A 21,205-nucleotide genomic window follows, 5' to 3' on the forward strand; every position below is an offset into this window, starting at 1 on the left:
ACAAACATGGAAAATAATTAAACACAATTAATTTACCTATACAAAGTTAAACAGGATCAAATAACACGTGAAAAATGATTAAATAAATAAAAATAAGATTTTGCCCTAATATGGGTTCGAGATGCATATGCATACTCACTATGCATACACATGGTCAAAACCATGCGCACACATACTCAATGATCCATACACATCCTTTAGCACAGATCAAAAAAAAAAAAACACATTTTTATAGATTTAATCAAACAAAGATATAGCATGTGAGATCAAATAAGCATGTTAGAGACCCTAAACACTAGACTAACATAAAACAAATAAAACAAACATCCATATAAATAAACATGAAACAAAATAAAATAAATAGTAAACGACATTAAATAAATAAACATGTTAAACTTTACATAAAACCAAAATGATAAAACAAGAACAAGCAAAACAGATTATAAACAACCTAAAATCATATTAATAGATAGATAAAGAATTAAAAACGATAAACAAATCAAATATAACAAATATAAAACTACGTTAAGAAAATCATGTGAATCCAATTAAACAAAGAAAAAAATTCATGGGAAGAACACTCACCTTGATTAAGATTTTGAGTTTGAGATTGTTTAACCAACCCCTCATTGCCTACAACACAAAGATTAGATTGATAGAACAAGAGAATTAAAGAACACAATAGTTTCTAGGAATCATAACTCAAGAAAAAAGTTTAATTGAAAAAGGTTTTGAGAAATCAAATTAGAACATTAGTTTCTGCCTTAGAACTAACTAAAAAGAGGTTTTTAATTTGTAAAAAACGTGCAAAGGTGTTGTGTATGAGTTTTAGAAAAGAGAACTTGGGTTTTAGAGAAGATGGTGGCCAAAAAATAACTCTCTCTAGCTAGGGTTTTGATTGGAGAAATAAGGTGAGTATTTCCAAGTTAAAATTAGGGTTTTTGGGGATTTTTAATGGTCTTTGGACGTTCCCAAAGGTCTAGGGGCCGGCCCACATCAAAGAATGATGTTTTTGGCCCTTAAAAATGAAGTTTTAAAACCTTGAAAAGAAGTCTACATATGCATGGTCAGGGCCATGCATACGCATGCGTGATTCATGCGTACGCATACTCCCTAAAAATCCTAATTTTGACTACTCAATTGGCCCAAGTTCAAATGGTCATAACATACTCAATATAAGTCCAAATAAGGCAACATTTGTGTTCAAATTGAAGTTCAAGATGTCTACTTTCTAATGAAACAACCTCACTTAAAAATTCTTTGTGGATAGAAAGTTATGGTTAAACCAGTAAGTAAATGTTATTTTTCAGTATCAATTTCAAAGCGATTTGAGCACTTTTGAGTTGTGATTACTTCCAAACTATTGTAAACTCTTTAATTACCTTTGGTTGACGTATGTCAAGCTCATAATTAGGGCCGATGACCAAAATTGATTAATGGAGTACAAAATAAGGTGTCTACAGCTTAATGGAGATATTAGCTAACTAATCTTGTGAGAAGACAACTCATAGCTATAAAGTACCTTGAAGCAAATGATCATGAAAGAAGTGGTAAACAATCTTAATATGTTTAGTACGCATATGAAAGACATCACTATGGGTATTTGAATGACATTTCAATGGTCATAGTGGATTGAATTCTCTGGGAGACAATCAACTCCAAGATCTTGTAGGAGCCAATGCAACCAAAGAGCTTGGTTGTGGACTTGTGGTGTTAGCAAGTGCATGATATTTTGCCTTAATACTTTAGAGAGTAATGACAATTTGTTTCTTGTTGTGCTAAGAGATGAGGGAATTACCAAGAAATAAGCAATACCCTATAATGACCGACGGTTAATGGGATTGCCTGCCCAATTTGCATTTTAGTAAGCTGGAGAGTCAATGGAGAATGAGAGGAAAAGTGAAATCTATGGAACTTCAAATACTGGAGGATTCTAGGAACATCAGCATATTGAGAGGATCGTGTTGCAACCATGAATTGACTAACATTGTGAATTACATAGGAAATGTCTAGGCAATAGGATAGACTAGACTCCCAACTAGCTATCTATAGAGGGTAGCATGAAGAAGAGGTTCTCCATTGAGTATACCATGTTAAAAGATTGAATGTCTTATTGTATAAAATTGTCTAAAATATTATACAAGGAATTGCTTTTATAAAGAAAGAGGTTCTCCAATATGAGTGAAATCCAGGTAAATGTAGTACAATAATACAAAAATCTTAAAGCCCATTGAGCTTGTATTGTAACAAAATGTATCCTATTTATCCATTTGTCACTTTTATTTTCCTTTAAAAACTTGGAGATTAGAATAAATAATTTCATCACCATCTCTAGAATCCCTATTAAAGATCAAGGAACCCAATAATAATAGCTTAAAAGTGCATATACACATATAATTGTATGTATATGCTGTTATTAATATTTATACATATCAATAGAAAGTATTTAGCTTCTAATATAATTGATTATATTAGGGGGCGTTTGATTCGCCGTGATGTTACATTATACTGTAATATTACATTAATGCAATCTCAATACAAGAATACAACATTACACTGTTTAGGAATGTGATGAGATTAAGGTGATGTGATATATTTTGTAATTTTAGATTATGGTAATATTAGAAAAAAAAAATAAACCAAAAACCTTAATCTCACATCATCATAATATGCATCACATCAAGGGCACATCACAGCAAACCAAACACCCCTTAAGAGGAAGATGAGATGATGAATGTGGTGCCTATACATCGAAACTATGGCTATTGAAATGGAAGATTGGATGATGGCGTTGTCTCCTAATATTCTGTGACCTAGTTTCTTTAGCAACGCTTGTCTGAAGACTTGGAGGACCACACACAATAACACCAACATCAACACAGCCCCATTTCTCTGATATATCCCCAAAAATATCTACAACAAGACAAAGGAAAGGTAATCAAGAAAGTCTCTGATGTAATACAACTACAAAGGTTAAACTTTGTTATTAAGGTTTTTTTTTCATGTTTCTTGCAATTTTACTCCATCTATTTATGCCCTATATTTTGTTCACAGCTGGTCCTAAGCCTAGTAAATAGAGGAAAGTTGTGGTAGATTGATGGCTTTTGTGAAATTTAGTCACTATAAACACACATTAAGGTGTCCCTTACAAATGAGAATACATGTGGCCAACTTTGACTAGTCTACTATTGTTGTTAAGACTAAAATTTGGTTGTTGTCATCATCATTGTCATTGTTGTTGTTATATTATTCTTTTAATTTATGTTTTGATTAAAAGTTGAGATGATATACCTTTGAAGTCTGGTCTTGAACCGTAATAAGTACTGATTGAACTCGCAAGTTTTTGTTGACATGAATCATTGTGAGCTACGATTTCATTATGCTGCATCTTCTCAAGTATTATCCTATCATCTTTGCATGCCTCCCTTGCTGCATTTCGTCTTTCCCAAAAATGCCACAAACCAACCATAACACCCCCAAAGATAAAGACACTTGCAAGCATGCAGATTACAAGGAGAAGCCCTTTGTATGACCATGAAGATATTTCATAAGGGTTTATGTAGAAAATATCCAGTAAAAAAAGTAAGATAACAAAGCCTAGTGTAGACGAGATAATATATAGTCCAAACCATATATTATTTCCTGTACCAACCAAAACTGACATGCTGCAACAGTTAGACATAGGAGGAGAAGAGTTTGTAGCCTCGTGTACTTGACCTTCTTCCTAAAAATAAATAACAACCATTAAATTTCACAAAATGAACAAGATAACTTTAAATACAAAACAAAATAACAAGGGTGTGAGAGCGTAACTAAGCATACCAGTGGAGGTTGTGATTCTCGAGTGACAAAAATGTGAATCTCAAGATTTAGTTTATTTGAGAAAAATGGACAAATTAATTCCATATCATTGGTAGAAAGAAGAGGAAGCTCGTTTGATCTTTTCACAGCCCAAACAATTAAGATGTTTCGAGGCAAACAAGGTTTTCCTTCCCTAGTACGATGGAGAATGTCACTCAAGATAGCCAGAAATGGTGAAATTCCTATGCCACCTGCAACTAAAATAAGGTTTTCATACCTAGAGAATCAAATGGTGAAGTCAGTTCATAAAATGGGAGATAATATGAAACTTAAAATTAAGCTTGATATCTAGTAAATTCTAGTGGAATTGACTCTTTGGGTGCATACATCAAGTAATATGGTAATTCATGACCATAAGGCCCCTCAACAGAAGCTGTTATCTTTGTTTGAGGCCAGAGATGTAGGTCAGCTCCAGAACTATTCAAGATATTTCCTCTAAGATTTTCTGTCCATTCCCCAATAACCTTTATGAGAACAGATAGATGATATTTACCATCTAAAGGACTAGATGAAACACTGAAAGGATGCCACTGTAGCCAAGATAATTCCCGAATTTGAAGGAAAATAAAACTGAGGGCATTGTACCGTAGATCTACATTGTCAAGGAAAAATGTCACAGCTATGGTAACAACAAAAAAAACAAGGAAACTACAAATTTGTGGGGAACTAGTATTACTTGGAGGTTTTGAAAGCATCAATTCCACAGTCCCACAAGGAAGGCACTTGATTGAAATTATATCAACAGTCTTTCGTGATTGGCAGATTCTCAAAAAACGATCTAGAATGAAAAGAAATATTCCTCCAGCAGATACACCGAAAATGAAATGCCCAACATGCAAAGCTAAAAAGACAACGAAGATTACATATAGTTGATGAGTGTAGAAGAACAACTCAAACTTCTTCTTTCTCACTGGATAAAGTGATGTCATCCACATTAGTAGACCGATTGCCAGACTTATAACACCTGGAAAATGACCAACACCGAGATCTACCCACATCAACGTCTGCATTAAACAATTAGAGATATAAGCAATGTCATATTCATATGACCTTATATTTCTTTCCATGAAGATGAAGGTATTTTTAGATACATTCTATGAAGGAAGAAAAAGCATATGGTTTAGCCATTGACAAGGGTTACGAAGGAGATGGGTTTCTCGTCTTTCTTCTGTGTGATGCTACTCGATGAATTAACTTACCTCTCGATTAAGTCTTGAAGAAGAGGATGAAATTAGTTACAACCTAGTTCTACACAATTTAAAAATGGCTTGAATAGAAATTGGAACAAATTCTGTGTGATGAGCATCAAATTAATTAGAGATATAAATAAACACATATCAGCTTGGCTTCTTCCAAAACCAAGGAGACATTCTGACCCACACATGCATACAAAAATACCAAACATTACATAAGCTAAAAAATTATGACTACAAGCCAAGACTAATGGGACTCACTTCTATGCTCATGTTTTTTTTTTATCATGAACTAGTTAGAATCATGAATGTTGTCACATGAGTAAGATAACATGGACAAGAGCCAAAGGTCATCAAACAAGTCAAGTCAATGACTTGTAAGTTAACACCATGCTTTCATAGTTTGTGTGTGCTAAGTAATTATCCGTGACCATATCATTGAATCAAGAAGAAGATATATTAAAAAAAAAAAAAAAAAAAAAAAAAAAAAAAAAAAAAAAGAAAGAAGAAGAAGAAGATATTTTTAGCAACAATTAGTATACAATCACCAAACAACCTTAGCAAGAATATCAATATGATCTATCCAATAATCAAGAGTTGTTGAAGTAGAAGAATTTGCGTCATAACATAAACGGTTGTTGACAGGTGTTTTAACCACAAAAAATCACAAAATCCCATTCTAGAATTGTTTATAGTGCCGTGCTTGTGTCTTTGAATAATCACCATGTTATCTATATATATATATATATATATATATATATCTAAAAACTAAAGCATAATATTTATTATCGCTACGCTTCAGCTAAGCCACATCAGCAACCCTGTCATTATCATTTTTTCCAATTTTTTTTACAATTTTTTAACATTTAAAGCGAATTAAAAACTCTATTATATTACAATCAAAATATCATATTTATCTTATTTTTAACTATTCTTATTTATTATTAAATTTTCAATTCCATTTAACTTTTCATATTCCCACTACTCTCTACCTTAACTATCTTCAACCTTTCTCATTCCATTTCAACTTTTCATACCCCCACTACTCTCTACCATAATATCACTATTCTTCTATGCATTTATCTTCCTTAATTTTTTGCTCTTCCTATTCTTATCCTTATACTATAAATTTGTCATTCCATCTCTCATTCCATGCATAATTTTCTATCTTTCCACACACAAAATGCTCTCTCTCTCTCTCTCTCTCTCTCTCTCTATTTTTATTTTATTTTTAAGTTTTTGGTATATATTTTTATTTTTCTTGCATCTTCACTTTAGGTTGATGAACTTTTGTATTCTTTAGAATTCTCCTTTGGGTTGATATGATTTTGTTTTGTGTTTTATGTTGTTATCTTTTTTATCTTCATTGATTGTTAAATGTTATCCTATTGCATTATGAAGATATTATATAAAAATATAATATTATTTTATTACTTAGCATAAATAAAATAATTTGGTATTTATTGCTATACATTTCATTTTTACTATTTTTCTTTCTCATCTTATTTTATTCAACATTTAAATTCAGCAACATCCTTCATATCATTAAATTATTTATATTTTGTCTTATTTTAAAAAAAAAATTAAATAGATAAATTTTTATTTAAATTCAATAAATAAAAATTGTTCTTATAAAGTCTTCCCATGAAATGTTACAATGCATCAATGGAAAAATGAAATACAAAAGAAACACAAACTTAGAAACACTAAATTAATAATAATAATAATATGAAACCAAACATAATATGAAAAAACTAGTAGTTACGGATATACTAACTTAATGGAAGCAAAATAGAGTGAAAAAATAAATAAAAGTAAATGTTATGGTACATATTTAGTACATTAGAATTATCATTAAATTTGGAAAAACAATAAGACGTCAACAGAGAAACAAAGAGAGAGAGAGAGATTTATGGATAATAAAGTATAGACAGAGAAAGAAAAAAATAAAAATAAAAAATCAAACTTCAATTTGTAACTTTTAATTAGAAATCGGAGAGAATGATAGGAGGAGTAAAGAATAAAATAAAGATAACCTCACGGAGGACATCAAAAACTTTACTTTTACTTTTATTTTGGTCAATTTTTTTATTTTTCTTACATCTCTACTTTAAATTGATGAATTTTTGTACCATTTAGAATTCAACTTTTGGTTGATATGGTTTATTTTTTTGTTTTACGTTTTTTTTTTTTTTTATCTTTAATTATTAAATGTTGTTCTATTACATTATGAATAATAAATAGAAAAATTTAACCAAATAATTATGAATAAAACAGCCAAACCAGAAGGTAGCGGCGTAAAGGATCATTTTCAAAAAGAGTCAAATCAAATTAACAAAAATAACAATTATTACTGCTGCACAGCATATCCCCATCTGTAAGTCTTGAAACTCTGCTTTATTATTAAATAATATCTCTAGTCTTATCATTCCCATTTTTACATTTTCAATTGCTGTTTCCCTTTCCGTTGCATTCTTTTTGCGTGTGTGTATATATATATCAAGGGGATAATTCAACTTTCAGTAGTGATTAGAAATATACTCTTCCTTTGGCAAACAAACTAACAAGTATATGCTTATAAATAAAAAACTAACAAATATATATATAAGGAAAAGAGAAACACATATGTATAAATATGGCTATGCAAAAGAAAAAGAATTACACCCTTAGCACTCACATTTTTTAGAAGGTTTCCCTCAATTGTCCATGAAATTAGATAGAGTAGTCCATGGAGAGTAAACAGTAGCATAGTGAGATGTCCAAGCCACACATGATATCTTATAGCTTGCTCGAAAGGGATATTTATAAGGCGGAGAAGAACTGATCCCCTTGCAACCGGAAGAAACAAAAAAGCGAAGCAATCTAATCCGATAGAACCAAGGCGAAGTCCCAGATTATTCAAAATGAAACAACTGAAAATTTCAACAAAAAAAAAAAAAAAAACTAGGAATCTCAACCAGTGGAAACCAATCTTCATGTACTGACGAAAAAGAACTCTAAAAAATTTAAAGGGAAAATGCACACTCTGAAGAATTTAAATTTCTCATATACAACATGTTTTATGATTGCAAAGAGATGAGTTCAGATCAGTGACAATGACTTGTAGTTTGAAAGCTCTCAAACGGTGTCATTGGAGCTGTAACAAAGTTTGTTAAATTAGTTTTAGTTATTAGCCACGCGTAAGTCTATTATTTCTTAGTTGGAAAGTTTGTTGGGCTAAGCACCAAACTCTGTTTCTTATATGGAAAATGTTAAAGCCACAGATTATTTTACAAACTTTATTACAAATTGTTGAGGTATTGATTGGTTATTGGTAAGTAAAAAAAATAATATTACAGACACAAACTAATTTACAACATTTTTATAAACTACTGATGTGGTTTTAGCATTTTTAAATAATTATTGATGAACATAAATGTAATGTTAGTGATAGACCCACATTAGAACTAATAAGAATTAGCCACATCAACAATTTGTAAAAATGTTGTCAAATAATTTGTAGTTATAGCATTACTTAAGTAAAAAAATGATGTTAGTGGTGGACCAAGATAAGAATCAGTAAGAATTTTTCACATCTATAATTTGTAAAAATGTTGTAAAATAATTTGTGACTGTAACCATAGTTTTAAAAACCGGACTGTATCAACCAGTTCAATCGAGAATTGGACCCTAATCCAATCCAATAAAAAAAATGGAAAAATTGGTAACTAGGCCCAATTTTAGTTCTTTGATAGTTCTAGTTTTCAAAACTTCCATATGTATTTAGATTAGAGAAGCATTTCTTCATTCTAATATGAGAGATTAGTAATTTTAATTCCATCTTTGTTATAAAAGTTTGGGCAAATTATAGTAAACCCACTTGTGGTTAAGCCCGTTTTCATCTTGCCTACCCGTGATTCAAAACTTAACATTTTGCCCACTTGAGATTAGCTCTGTTTTTCTCTTATAACCCACCTCCATTAAAGAAAAAACAAGGGTAAATATGTACTTTTAATTTGCACCCCTTTTATGTCTCTCTCCTCCCAACACAAAAAATAAAAACACAAAAACAGATTAAACAAGAAATTTTGTAAAGAAACAAGCTATGTGTCAAAACTAAATGAATAGACTCTCATCAACTGTTTCTCAAACTCCCATTGTCTCTATAACTTCAATACCAAAGGTGAATTTCAACAAGAAAAGAAATGTAGAGAAAAAAAAAAAAAAAAGGAGAAGGAAGAGTGAGTGATGGAATTTGGGTTTCTCTATGACTTTTATCTTAGTTTCTTCAATGCCTCATATGATCTAGAGACTTTATGAGGAGGCCAGGTTTTGGATTTAATTCCTTTTGTTCTTCTTTCACATTTTTTTATAAATACCACTTTTTGATCTCTTTTATTTATTTTTTATGTTTTTTATGTTTTTAATTGTGAAAATGGAGAGGTGGGTTAGACCATCTCCAATAGGCTCTCTAAAGCCTTTTTTGGAGAGCAAAAACACTAAGAACACCTTCCAATAGCTTCTCTAACTCTAAATATTTTTAGAGTTGCTACAGTAGCATCTCCAATAAGCTCTCTTCTTCAAGAGAGCTACTGTAGCAGCTCCAAACATTTTTTTTTCCCTTAAAATAATCACACGGTTGATTAAAAAATTAATTTTTTTTCCTCACTCACTCTCTCTCTCTCACTTCTCATAAAAAAAAAAAAAAAAAAAAACTCTCTTTCTTCTCATCAGAAAACAAAGTTAGACAATTGCCAACTCTCTCTGCCGATTATGTGTGTGCGTGAAGTGAGACGAAGAGGAAAGAAAATAAAAACAAAAATGTAGACACAAAGGAGAAGTTAGAAGATGTGTGGAGAAGAAACAAAAATGTGGATACATTGGAGAAGAGTGGCATACTTGTGTGGAGGAGAAAAAACAAGAAGGAAAAAAGAAAAAAGATGGTAGAGATGATTTTAGAAAGTAAATGTATAGAGAAAAAAGTGGCATACTTGTTGTGAACGTAACATTTCTTAAAAAATAATGGAAAAAATAAAAAAAAATATTAAAGAAATAGTAATATTTAAATGAAATAGAGAAAAAATAAAGTCAGTTGAAAAATGTATTTAAAAAAATAAGTAGGTAAAAGGTGAATGTAACTATTCACTCTCAAACAGTACAAAATTTTAAAAAAGCTGCTAGAGATGCTCTTACAGAAGTCTAACGAAATTTATCTCAGGTGGCAAAGTGCAACTTTTGAATCATGGGTAGCCAAGGTGAAAATAAGGCAAAGTGTCAACTTTTGAATCAAGAGCAACCAAAGTAGAAACGGGCCTAACCTTGGTGAGCTTACTGTAATTTCCCTAAAAGTTTTATAAGGATGACACAAAACTGCAAAAACTATCGAAGTAGAATGATCAAAAGAAAATTAAGCAATATAAAAATAGGTTATGGTTTCTATTTAAAAGCTATACAATAAAGTCATAAACAAAGTAACACCCAACCCAACAAAATATCTTACCACTTTTCTACGGGGATCAAGTAATCAGGTAACGTTCCTAAGATCACTGCAGTATAGACATAAACATCCCAGATAACAAACACGATAAAGAGGATAATGCCAATCAATTCAGCAGCGGAAACAACCCCAAGTGGTCCATCCACCAGTACGGGAAAAGTCCACAATCGGAATCTTGGAGTCTTCTTCCTGAAATAGATGAAACTTATGCTTTTTCTTCATGTTACTCCAATTTAAGCAAACAGATTATGGGCAATATTATATTATTCCTTTTGCAGCTAGCTATCATATATCGTAAAAACAAAATGAAAACATGTAAAAGGAGTGCATAGATTAAAAAATACATACTCTTGTAGTTGTAGTTGTAGTTGGTCTTCCTCACAGATGAGAAGATATGGAACAGCAAGAAAAGCAATAATGATAATTGGGGCACTGTATAACAGCAACAAACTCCCTGAAATGCACATTTTTAAGTCGAACTCTTTTGAATGCGACAACGAGGTTGAATTAAGAAGTAGCTACCTGTGTACCCAAATAGGCTTCCACTGGTTGCATCAAGCCAGTCAGCATAGAGTTCACTCCCAAAGTCTGTAGGAATGACAAAAAATAGAGCAATCCATGCAAGGAATACAATCCACATGGTAAATTTGAGAACCCATTTAGCCAATGATACAGAGTTGATGTTTTTCTTGTTGTTGTTGTTGTTGGCATGAGCTCCATTGGAATGAAGAAGAGGGTGTTGAGAAGTGTGTAAAATGTCATCAACGGCCATGACTATGAGAACAAGGAAAAGGAATCAGTAGCGCGCAAGAAGCAGATTGATGTTGTTGTTATTGGAGATGATGATGGCCATTTTCATATGGAATATTACATAGGCGATTTCAATTATAATTTTCGTTTCGTCTCTTGTTTGTACTTCCTTATGCGCATTAACAATTTCTATGGAAGAAAATATTTTTAGTTGTCAACTAAAGGTCTTACTGGTCTTACTAGTCTTGGTACCCTAGGTTTCACTTGTGTCTGAGTTTGCCTAAGTTATAGCTACATATTATTAACCTTTGCTTTTAAAACAACTAATCTTATTATACCTTCTCTTTTCTCTTTGACTTTACTAGTATAACTACCGCATTGGTGCATTATTCTTTTCTCTCTTTGACTTTACTAGTATAACTACCGCATTGGAGCATTGTACTTGAAAATCTTCATTCATGATCAGGAATGTTAGTTGATTCTTCTCTCTTTTCTCTCAATTCTCCATTTCCATCTCTTGGAGGCCCGGCCACCTCATATTAGCCATGTACTTCATAACTCCCGGAAAGTATCTCTTTTCTCATTTAAAATTATAAATCCTCAATTTCTTGTAATTTTTATTGATATATAGGACACATAATATTTAAAAAATCTAATGATCTTAACAAACCCATGTAAACCACACAAAATCGAATGAAAAATGCCAAAGGTACCACAAGTTTTACTACAAAAAGCTTAAAGTAAAATTTTTGTTTTTTATTGGCTTAATTATGTGCCAAATTTTCTTGTAATTTTGATCAATACATTGTATTGGATTATTTTTATAAAAAATTGAAAGTTCAAATAGTGTAAAACACCCTTGAACGTTTAGACCCCCAATTTACAAATTAACCAAATCAAGTTTTATGTCAAACAACTAATGTGCGGAAAATGAACAAAAGCTATAAAATAGAATTGGAAAACTATCTAAGCCAAATTAAAATCACAATCCACAGCAGATAATAAAAGGCAAAGATAAAAGGGAAGGAAGATGCAAACACAAGGACAACACGCGATGTGTTATCGAAGAGGAAACCGAAGCCCTCGGCGTAAAACCTCTCCGCCGCCCTCCAAGCGGTAAACAATCCACTAGAAAATGTAGTTGGGATACATGGACAGCAATAGACCCTCCAAGCCTAATCTATCCAGTGCACCTAAGTCCTCCAAGCTTCTTGCTCCAATGAGGTTGCGTCGAACCTTTTTCTTTTCTAGCTTTCCGGATTCCGCTACTTGACCATAGCATCAACCAATGTGGATTGGTTCCTTCCTAACTGCTTCCCAGAACACCAAATAGCCATCTCATAGTAATGAATATGGTGAGAACAAGGTTTTGGTAAAATGCCTCTCAAGGATTTGACAATGAAGAGAAAGAGAGTTGAGAAATTTAAAGAGACTCTTATGTAAAGATTGTAGATGAATCAATCTTGTTTTACTCTAGGGTTTCTCTCTCAAAATTCTCTCTGGAAGCTCTTTTTCATTTGTGGGTATAAGGGGTATATATATACTAGAGTGAGAGAGGAATGTGAAACGTCAGGTTTTTCAAAACAGGGCTGGCTCGCGGCTTGGCCTCGCGACTTGACTGAGTCGAGAGACCCAGTCGCGAGATAACCGAATGGCCAATTGTCCTATTTTGTCCTGTTGTGCTCCAACTAGCATGACGGTTCAACTTCTGGCATGCTTGGCACGTGTGCTGCATTTGGCGGCTTGCAGGCGCAAGTCACCCGCAAGATCCAGCCGCGAGTCTCTGTTTTCTTGCACACTCTTGAACATTCAACACTCTATCTCACTCACTACCCTTACAACAAACCCACCTAAATACAGGGTTACTAAATACTGAAATATAAGAAAATTTGGCACGGAATAAAGCCAACAAAATGGTTGATTAAATTCAACCTTACAAAAATATTATAATTTATTTTAATATTGGTTATATGCTCAATTAAGTGGATTGATGAAATCAATCTTTATCTGTTAATGGATAAATCGATTGTGTTAGAGTCATATTTTCTATGTAATTGGCTAATACTTTGACAAAATGCACTTTACTTGTAATTGGGTAGATCTAAGTTGAGTTTAATGTATCAAAAAGTATGTTATTCTAACATATCAAGTGGTATCATTAAAGACATGAAATTTGATCTGTAAGAACCAAGTACAAGAATTCTGGGCCTTAGATCCCTTGGGCTCGCAATTTATTTGTAGTGGGTTTAAGGATTTCCTACAATGGGTCGTTCTTGGCAGAGAGACTCAAAGCATCACTCAGTTGAAATACTCTCTCCTTGACTATTTTCTCTCCATTTTTCTGAACCCCTTCTTCTCCCAACTTTCCTCTATTTATAGTGAAGGTTAGTGGGGAGATCATGATTACAATCACCGTTAGTGCTACTGAAGGTCCAGTATTATCTGGTTAAAGTGGTTGTTTAGGTGAAAGGGCGGTGCAGCATTTATGATCTTGGAACTTGGTTCCATTTTCACCGATTATGTTCGGCAACTCACGTTCCCGTGCATATCATGTCCTTCCCGGATATGACTCATGCGCTCTTCCGGGAAGGATCAACCGGTCAACTCTAGGAACTTAATACCCAAAACTTGTTTTTACTCTAAGGCAGTTTCAAGAAGGGCATAAGGTAACTGGAATTTTCTGCTGGGCCTGCATCCAAGGCCGGTATGGGCTTGGGCCCGGGGCCTAAATGGGTCTGGGCCCAAGGACAGTATGGGCTTTGGAAGCTTGGTGCCGTACAATAGCCCCCCCTTGATTCATACTCGGTTGCCGAGGAGAATCAAGGAGCTGCCAGGGCCTTTTGATCCGGGGAACCCTCTAGCCTGGGGCTTCTGGCTGTCACTTCTCATTAATACTCATCTCAAAAGACGCGCCGTTTCGCGGCGCCAGGTGCAGTCGTCATTATTGCCTGACGATTCGTGAACCGAAACGACGCGCAAATCAGTTACGCTTGGCATTCGTTGGGTCACTCGTAGGCTGTGCCCATTTATTGCTTGATTAAGTGTTTCTTCTTCCCCCATTTCTTTTGGCTCTATAAATAGTCCTTCTCCACACATCATTCCATTTTTCCTTCGCCTCTGATCTTTAGTGCCTACTCTCTGCCGATCACATCTCTGTGTGCTTGCTCGCTCAGCGTTCTTTTCCTCCTTAGCACCGAAAGTAAGTCTTTCTTCCCTTTCCTGTTCCTACAGCTTTGTTTCTTTGAGTTCATTCTTGTAGTTTTAGGCTCTGTAGATGGGTTATTCTTACCTTCTAGATACCCCGGCTGCGTTGGCCACCTTTAGGAGTAAATTTAGTATTCCCAATGACGTGGACGTGGCCTACTGCCATGAGAGTGATATGGAACTCCACCGAGGGCAGGGTACAGCCTTCTTTCCTTTGATGTCCATTTTGGAGGGTGGGGTTAGGTTCCCGGTAGATCCCCTCCTGATAAACACACTCACCTACTATGGGCTGTGCCCCGACCAGCTTCCCCCCAATTTTTACCGGGTAGTTAGTTGTGTCAGCCAATTGAACCAAACCTTTAACTTACAATTAGACCAACATGATATTAACCAAATGTACAATTTCTGTGGGAGCAAATCCACAAATTATTACTTAAAGACGAGGGATGCTCGGGTACGGCTGATATATTGCCTACCCGATTCGAACAGGAACTCCGCCGGGGAGTTCGTCAGGGTGCGCGGCAATTGGTTTGCCGGGGAGATCCATTGCCCCCTCACACGGCGTGAAGTGGGTTCGTACCATCCCCTTCTTATAATTGTTTGAGCAAAAAATTTTATTTTTATTTTTATTTTTATTATTTTTATATTGTTAAAAGCTAATACGTCACCTGTTCTTTTGCAGACGGCAAAGTGTTTACTCAGGACCTCAGAGCCGTCCATACCAGGGACTTGAACTTCGTTCTCCGTTCCGAGATCTACGTGCATTGGGACGGGCAACTCCGGGTCTCACACCTGATCCTCGGCGTGGAACCGGTTTACTCTACTTGGCAGCCTTTCAAGCAGGCGTTGATAGTTGACAGCCCCCTGCTATCGTACATAGACGTCCGGTACGTGAATTTCTTGCCGCCGAAGCTTACAACCGGGGAGGCGAGGGAATTTGGTCGACGGTTCACTGCCGCGGACGAACTAGTTCCCCTACGAGACGATTCCGCGGAACGGGTCTCTCGGCGCCTCAGAGAGAGAGCTCACGAAGCCATTCAACAAGGGGATCAAGCCTAAGAGCAGCCCCATCTCGAGGATCCACCCGCCGAGCCTCAACAGCAAGTGACAGAAGCGGCTAACTTGCTAGCTGAAGCAACCCAGCCCGGTGCAAGAATGGTGGCAAGGAGAGTAATGACCCTTGACAGGTTCATGCCTAGTGCCCGGCCGAACAACCCGCCCCCGCCTACTCAAGGTCGGGGTCCAGCGTCTCAACCTCCTCCCCCTCCGCAGTCCGGACGGACCCGTAAGAAGCAGAAAGTAACCGAGCAGCTTTCCACGGGCCCGGGGGATGCCGTAGTTCAGACTCCTCCCCGTCCAACTGGTGGAATCGTTATCCGCGAGCCGCCAACCGAAGCTGGCACGAGGGGCGCGTCCTCCTCCCAAGTGGCTCCAGCGTGGGAGCCTAAGTTCCTTTTGGACGGCAAGCCATTGCCCTCAACCGCCTCCGTTCGGATGTGGGATAAGGGCGAGGGCGGTCGTATCGCCCAGACTTTGGCTGGAGCTCTCCAACTCTCCGAGGACGTGCATGCTTTCGAGGATGGGTCCGAGGAGTCTGTGGGGCGCCGGTTAGAGTGGCACGCCATTGCGGCAATTCTTTTATCTTTTTACTTTCGTATATATATAGATTTCCTTTGGTTTCTTTGTTAACCCCCGTGTTTGCTAGGCCGCTCAACTGGCTCATATCGTGGCTGCCCGGGCACGGGAGCTTGATGAGGAGAATGAGCGCGAGAAGGGGGCGCGGGAGGCAGCAGTAAAAACGGCTAAGGAAAAGGCAAAGATTGCTGAGGCTGCCGAGAAGAAAGCTGCTGCCGCGGAGAGGTTCCGAGCATCGGCTGAAAAAAGGTGTACAGACCTCCTGGCCAAGCAAAATGAGACGGAACTCAAACTAGCCGAAGCCCTCAGCCTCAATACTTCCCATGCTGACGAGATAGCCAATCTCAGGGCAGGCTTGGCGGCCGCGGAGCAAAAGTGGTATGACGTAGGCTTCGCCGACGCCGAGAACTCCGCAGAGCCGGTTGTGGCTCGGGCTCGGCATACGGGTTTCGAGGCCGGGTGGTTTGCTGCTCTTCAGGCAATGGGAGTTCCTGAGGACTCGCCGCTGAGGGACCCCAGCCAGATTCCATTTCCAAACCCTGTACCTGCCGGCCAGGACGCCCCGGCTGCTCTAGACGAGGAGGAGACGGCCAGTATGAGGGAGTTGGTTGAGCAAATCGACTCTCATGCCGAGCCCGAGGAACTGGAGGCCACGAGCATACCTACTATGCAGGAACTTCTTGACGAGGCCCAGCCTTTCTCCCTGATCGTCCAACAGGAAGTGCCACCACCGACTCAACCTCCTAGTTGATTTTATTTTAGCTTATTTTTATTTCATCTTTATTTGCCTATGTCACCGGGATGTGGTGATTGAACCGTTGCTTTAATTTATTGGTTTTATTTGCCTAGGTCACCGGGATGTGGTGATTGAACAATTGCTTTTACTTGTTTAATTGGTAGTCCGCTTTCTTTTCCTGTTTCAATTTGTTGAATGAAATTATATCCGTTTGTGCTTTGCTTGAATTATACCAGTGCTATGGCCGCTTAATAGAATGGTACCCCCGAGAACCTATTGTGCGGAGCTGTGGGTAGTTTTGAGAGCGTTATTTGGATTTAGTTTTTGTAAAAAGGGTTAGGTTTTTATCAGGTTTTGGTTTAACCGAGAATTGAGTTTTCGTCCTTCGAGCATTTGTTTGCAAAGTTTCCGTTTGTCCGGATATTTGATTTTAACCGAGAATCAAGTTTTTGTCTTCATAGATTTAATTGCAAGGTTCACACATGCTCGGTGATTTTGACTGAGCCGAGGGTCAGGTTCCTGCCCTTAAGATTTATTCGTCAGGTTTTCACCTGCTCGGCAATATTGATCGAGCCGAGAGTCAGGTTTCTGTCCTTAGGATTTTGTTTGTAAGGTTTTCACCTACTCGGCGATATTGATTGAGCCGAGAGTCAGGTTTCTGCCCTTAGGATTTTGTTTGTAAGGTTTTCACCTGCTCGGCGATATTGATCGAGCCGAGAGTCAGGTTTCTGGCCTTAGGATTTTGTTTGTAAGGTTTTCACCTGCTCGGCGATATTGATCGAGCCGAGAGTCAGGTTTCTGTCCTTAGGATTTTGTTTGTAAGGTTTTCACCTGCTCGGCGATATTGATCGAGCCGAGAGTCAGGTTTCTGTCCTTAGGATTTTGTTTGTAAGGTTTTCACCTGCTCGGCGATATTGATCGAGCCGAGAGTCAGGTTTCTGTCCTTAGGTTCTGCTGGCGATTCTCTTGGTGTGCAGCTACAGGGTTAAAAACAGCAAAGACAAAAAAGTTCATCATACTCTTAATCTTCATAGAATACAAGTTTCGGCTTACATCGATGGTTACGCGTAGAATTTCTTCAGGTTGTTGGCGTTCCATGGTCGGGGGAGCGGCCTCTCGTCCAGGTCCTCCAAGTAGTAAGCCCCTGCCCCCGCGACGGCTGTGACTCTGTATGGTCCCTCCCAACTCTGAGCAAGCTTCCCTGCAGCCACGTCCCGCATGTTCCCCACTACCCTTCTTAACACCAATTCCCCGGCACTGAATTCCCTGGTCCTTACATTTCGGTTGTACCTTTGCGCCAGCTTCTGCTGATACTTGGCAAGACGTACGGTCGCGGCCTCCCTGCATTCTTCTAGCCAATCCAACTGCTCCATCATAAGGTCGGCGTTCTGTACGGGGTCAAACCCGACGACCCGCGCACTGCATAAGCTCACCTCGGTTGGTATCACTGCTTCTGCTCCGTATGCCAGAGAAAATGGGGTTTCCCCCGTGGATCTCTTGGGGGTCGTGCGGTAGGCCCACAAAACACTGGGTAGTTCTTCTGCCCACCTTCCTTTCGCTCCATCCAACCTTCTCTTGAGCCCGTTCAAAATAGTCTTGTTTACTGCTTCAGCTTGGCCGTTGCTCTGGGGGTATGCCGGGGTTGAATACTTGTTCTTGATGCCGAGCTCGCTGCAAAAGGTCCGAAAAGCGTTGCTGTCGAACTGTAGCCCGTTGTCTGTCACTAGTGAATTCGGCACCCCAAACCTTGTAACTATGTTTTTCCACACAAACTTTTTCACGTCGGTATCCCGGATATTGGCCAAGGCTTCAGCTTCAGCCCACTTTGTGAAGTAATCCACGGCCACCAGTACAAAACGGCGGTTCCCCGTTGCTCGGGGGAATGGCCCGAGGATGTCGAGCCCCCATTGTGCAAATGGCCACGGGCTGCTGACAGGATTTAGATGTCCGGCCGGCTGATGGATCATTGGGGCGTGCCTTTGACATTGTTCGCAACTCCGAACGTATTCGGCGGCGTCCTTCTGCATCTGTGGCCACCAAAACCCCTGCGTCATTGCTCTGTGTGCTAAAGATCGTCCCCCGGCATGCCCGCCGCATACTCCTTCATGCAGCTCGGTTAGAAGCTCCTTGACTTTTTCAGGATGCAGGCACAAGAGGTAAGGGCCAGCGAAGGACCTTTTGTACAACTTTCGGTCCGAAGACAACCAGTACCTGGGAGCCATTCGTCGAATCTTATTGGCCTCGGCCTCATCCTCTGGAACTTTATCTTCGGAAAGAAAGTCTATGATCGGGTTCATCCAGCATGGTCCAACCACCGCCACCTGCGCAACCTCTACTCCGGCCCGGTCGAGAGCAGTCTTCACACAGATGCTTGGTTCCCTTACAAGTTCAATCGTGATAAGCCTCGGGGTGTCCTCGGTAGCCGATGAGGCTAACGTGGCAAGAGAGTCAGCATGCTTGTTTTGCGACCGGGCTACCTGGGATATCTTTACCGTTCCAAACTGACCGATAATCTGCTTTGCCGTACTCAGATAAGCTTTCATTCGGGGATCCCGAGCCTCGAAGTCCCCAGTGATCTGATAAACAACCAGCCGAGAGTCTGAGTAGATTTCCACGTCCCTGGCGCCCAGATGCAATACTGCCCTTAGTCCGGCCAACAGGGCCTCATATTCGGCTTCGTTGTTCGAGGCTTTGAACCCCAATCTGAAGGAATGTTCCAGTCGCATACCTTCAGGGGTGATTATAACAATACCAGCCCCGGCCCCCATAGCATTTGATGCGCCGTCCACAAATAACCTCCACGGGCGAATCTCTGCACTACAGATTACCTGGCCTTCATTCTTAGGTGTAAATTCCGCGATGAAATCAGCGAGAATCTGCCCTTTCACCGAGCTTCTAGGTCGGTATCTTATGTCAAACGATCCCAACCGAGTCCCCCATTTAGCAATCCGTCCTGTGAAGTCGGATCTCTTCAACAGTGATTGCAATGGATACTCGGTGAGGACGAACACTGTGTGTGCCTGGAAGTAGTGTGGTAACTTCCTCGTGGCGTGTACCAAGGCCAAAACCAACTTTTCAAGAGGCAGGTACCTTGTCTCGGCATCGACCAAGGTCTTGCTTACGTAATACACCGGTATTTGCACTCCCCGGTCCCTTAGTAATACAGCACTTACGGCATGATTGGTGACTGCAAGGTACATAAACAGATCCTCCCCGGGCTCCGGGGCCGTCAACCTCGGCGCCTTTGCCAAATACTCCTTTAGTTCTCGAAAAGCTTCATCGCAGCTCTCGTCCCACTGAAACCCCTTCCACTTCTTCAGAAGTTGATAGAATGGCCGGCAGCGATCGGCAAACTTGGAGATGAACCGGTTCAGGGCGGCCAACATCCCGGTGAGCACCTGCACCTCCTTAGGATTGCTCGGTGGTTTTAGGCGACTGATTGCCTCTATTTGGTCGGGGTTAGCCTCTATTCCCCGAGTGGAGATCAGATAACCCAGGAACTTGCCAGCCCCCACTCCGAAAGTGCACTTTTCGGCATTGAGGCGCAGCCTGTGTCGTCGTAGTATCTCGAATACTCCCCGAAGGTCTTCAGTATGCAGCGACTCTTTTCTGCTCTTTACTACCATGTCGTCGATATAAACTTCAACCGTGCAACCAATTTTTTCCCGGAACATCCTTGTCATCATACGCTGGTAGGTGGCCCCAGCATTCTTCAATCCAAACGGCATGACCTCGTAGTGATAGTTTGCGTTCGGGGATATAAATGCTGTCTTCTCTCGGTCCTCGGGTGCTAAGGCAATCTGGTGGTAGCCTTGGAAGGTGTCCAAGAAACTCATTCTCGGGTGCCCGTACGTGGCATCCACCAACTGATCAATCTTGGGCATCGGGAACGGATCCTTGGGACACGCTCTGTTTAAATCGGTGAAGTCCACGCAAACTCTCCATTTACCGCTCTTCTTCTTTACTACGACAGTGTTTGCTAGCCATCTCGGGAAGAATATTTCTTTTATGACCCCGGCTTCCTTCAGTCGCTGGACCTCCAGGTTTACTGCATCGACGTGCTCCTTTGATGCTCTTCTCGGCTTCTGCTTTTTCGGAGGAAATGATGGGTCCACATTGAGTTTGTGAACAATGAACTCGGGGTCTACGCCGGGCACTTCATACGGGTTCCACGCGAAGACATCTATGTTCTGCAACAGGAACAACAACATCTCTACCCTTTCCCGGTCATTCATGCTTGTACCTATCTGGAAGTATTTGTCACTATCTGGGAGAATTCTTACCTTCAGCACATCCTCGGCAACGTCCGCCCCATTTTCCTGGGGTATCTGTAATTGCTATGCAGTCTCT

General features: G+C 39.0%; 1 protein-coding gene across 3 annotated transcripts; it reads right to left on the reverse strand.

Annotated features, from left to right (window-relative positions):
* Nucleotides 1–2,369: 2,369 nt before the first annotated feature.
* On the reverse strand, nucleotides 2,370–11,527 carry LOC126701789 (ferric reduction oxidase 7, chloroplastic-like). 3 transcript variants are annotated; one of them, XM_050400156.1, is made up of 9 exons: nucleotides 11,053–11,518; nucleotides 10,879–10,984; nucleotides 10,534–10,719; nucleotides 7,732–7,966; nucleotides 4,538–4,865; nucleotides 4,189–4,453; nucleotides 3,823–4,078; nucleotides 3,292–3,724; nucleotides 2,370–2,913 (listed from the first exon to the last, which is right to left on the reverse strand). In XM_050400156.1, the coding sequence occupies exons 1-9, from the start codon at nucleotides 11,300–11,302 to the stop codon at nucleotides 2,744–2,746; spliced, it is 2,229 nt and encodes a 742-aa protein (XP_050256113.1). In that variant the 5' UTR covers nucleotides 11,303–11,518; the 3' UTR covers nucleotides 2,370–2,743. The 3 variants fall into 3 exon arrangements, with proteins under 3 accessions (XP_050256113.1, XP_050256112.1, XP_050256114.1); XM_050400155.1 differs by having other exon boundaries at nucleotides 4,189–4,865; nucleotides 11,053–11,520; XM_050400157.1 differs by lacking the exon at nucleotides 2,370–2,913 and having other exon boundaries at nucleotides 3,508–3,720; nucleotides 4,189–4,865; nucleotides 11,053–11,527.
* Between the last annotated feature and the right edge of the window lie 9,678 nt (nucleotides 11,528–21,205).

This window comes from Quercus robur, chromosome 10 (genome assembly GCF_932294415.1).
Source record: "Quercus robur chromosome 10, dhQueRobu3.1, whole genome shotgun sequence".
Classification (NCBI taxonomy): Eukaryota; Viridiplantae; Streptophyta; class Magnoliopsida; order Fagales; family Fagaceae; genus Quercus; species Quercus robur.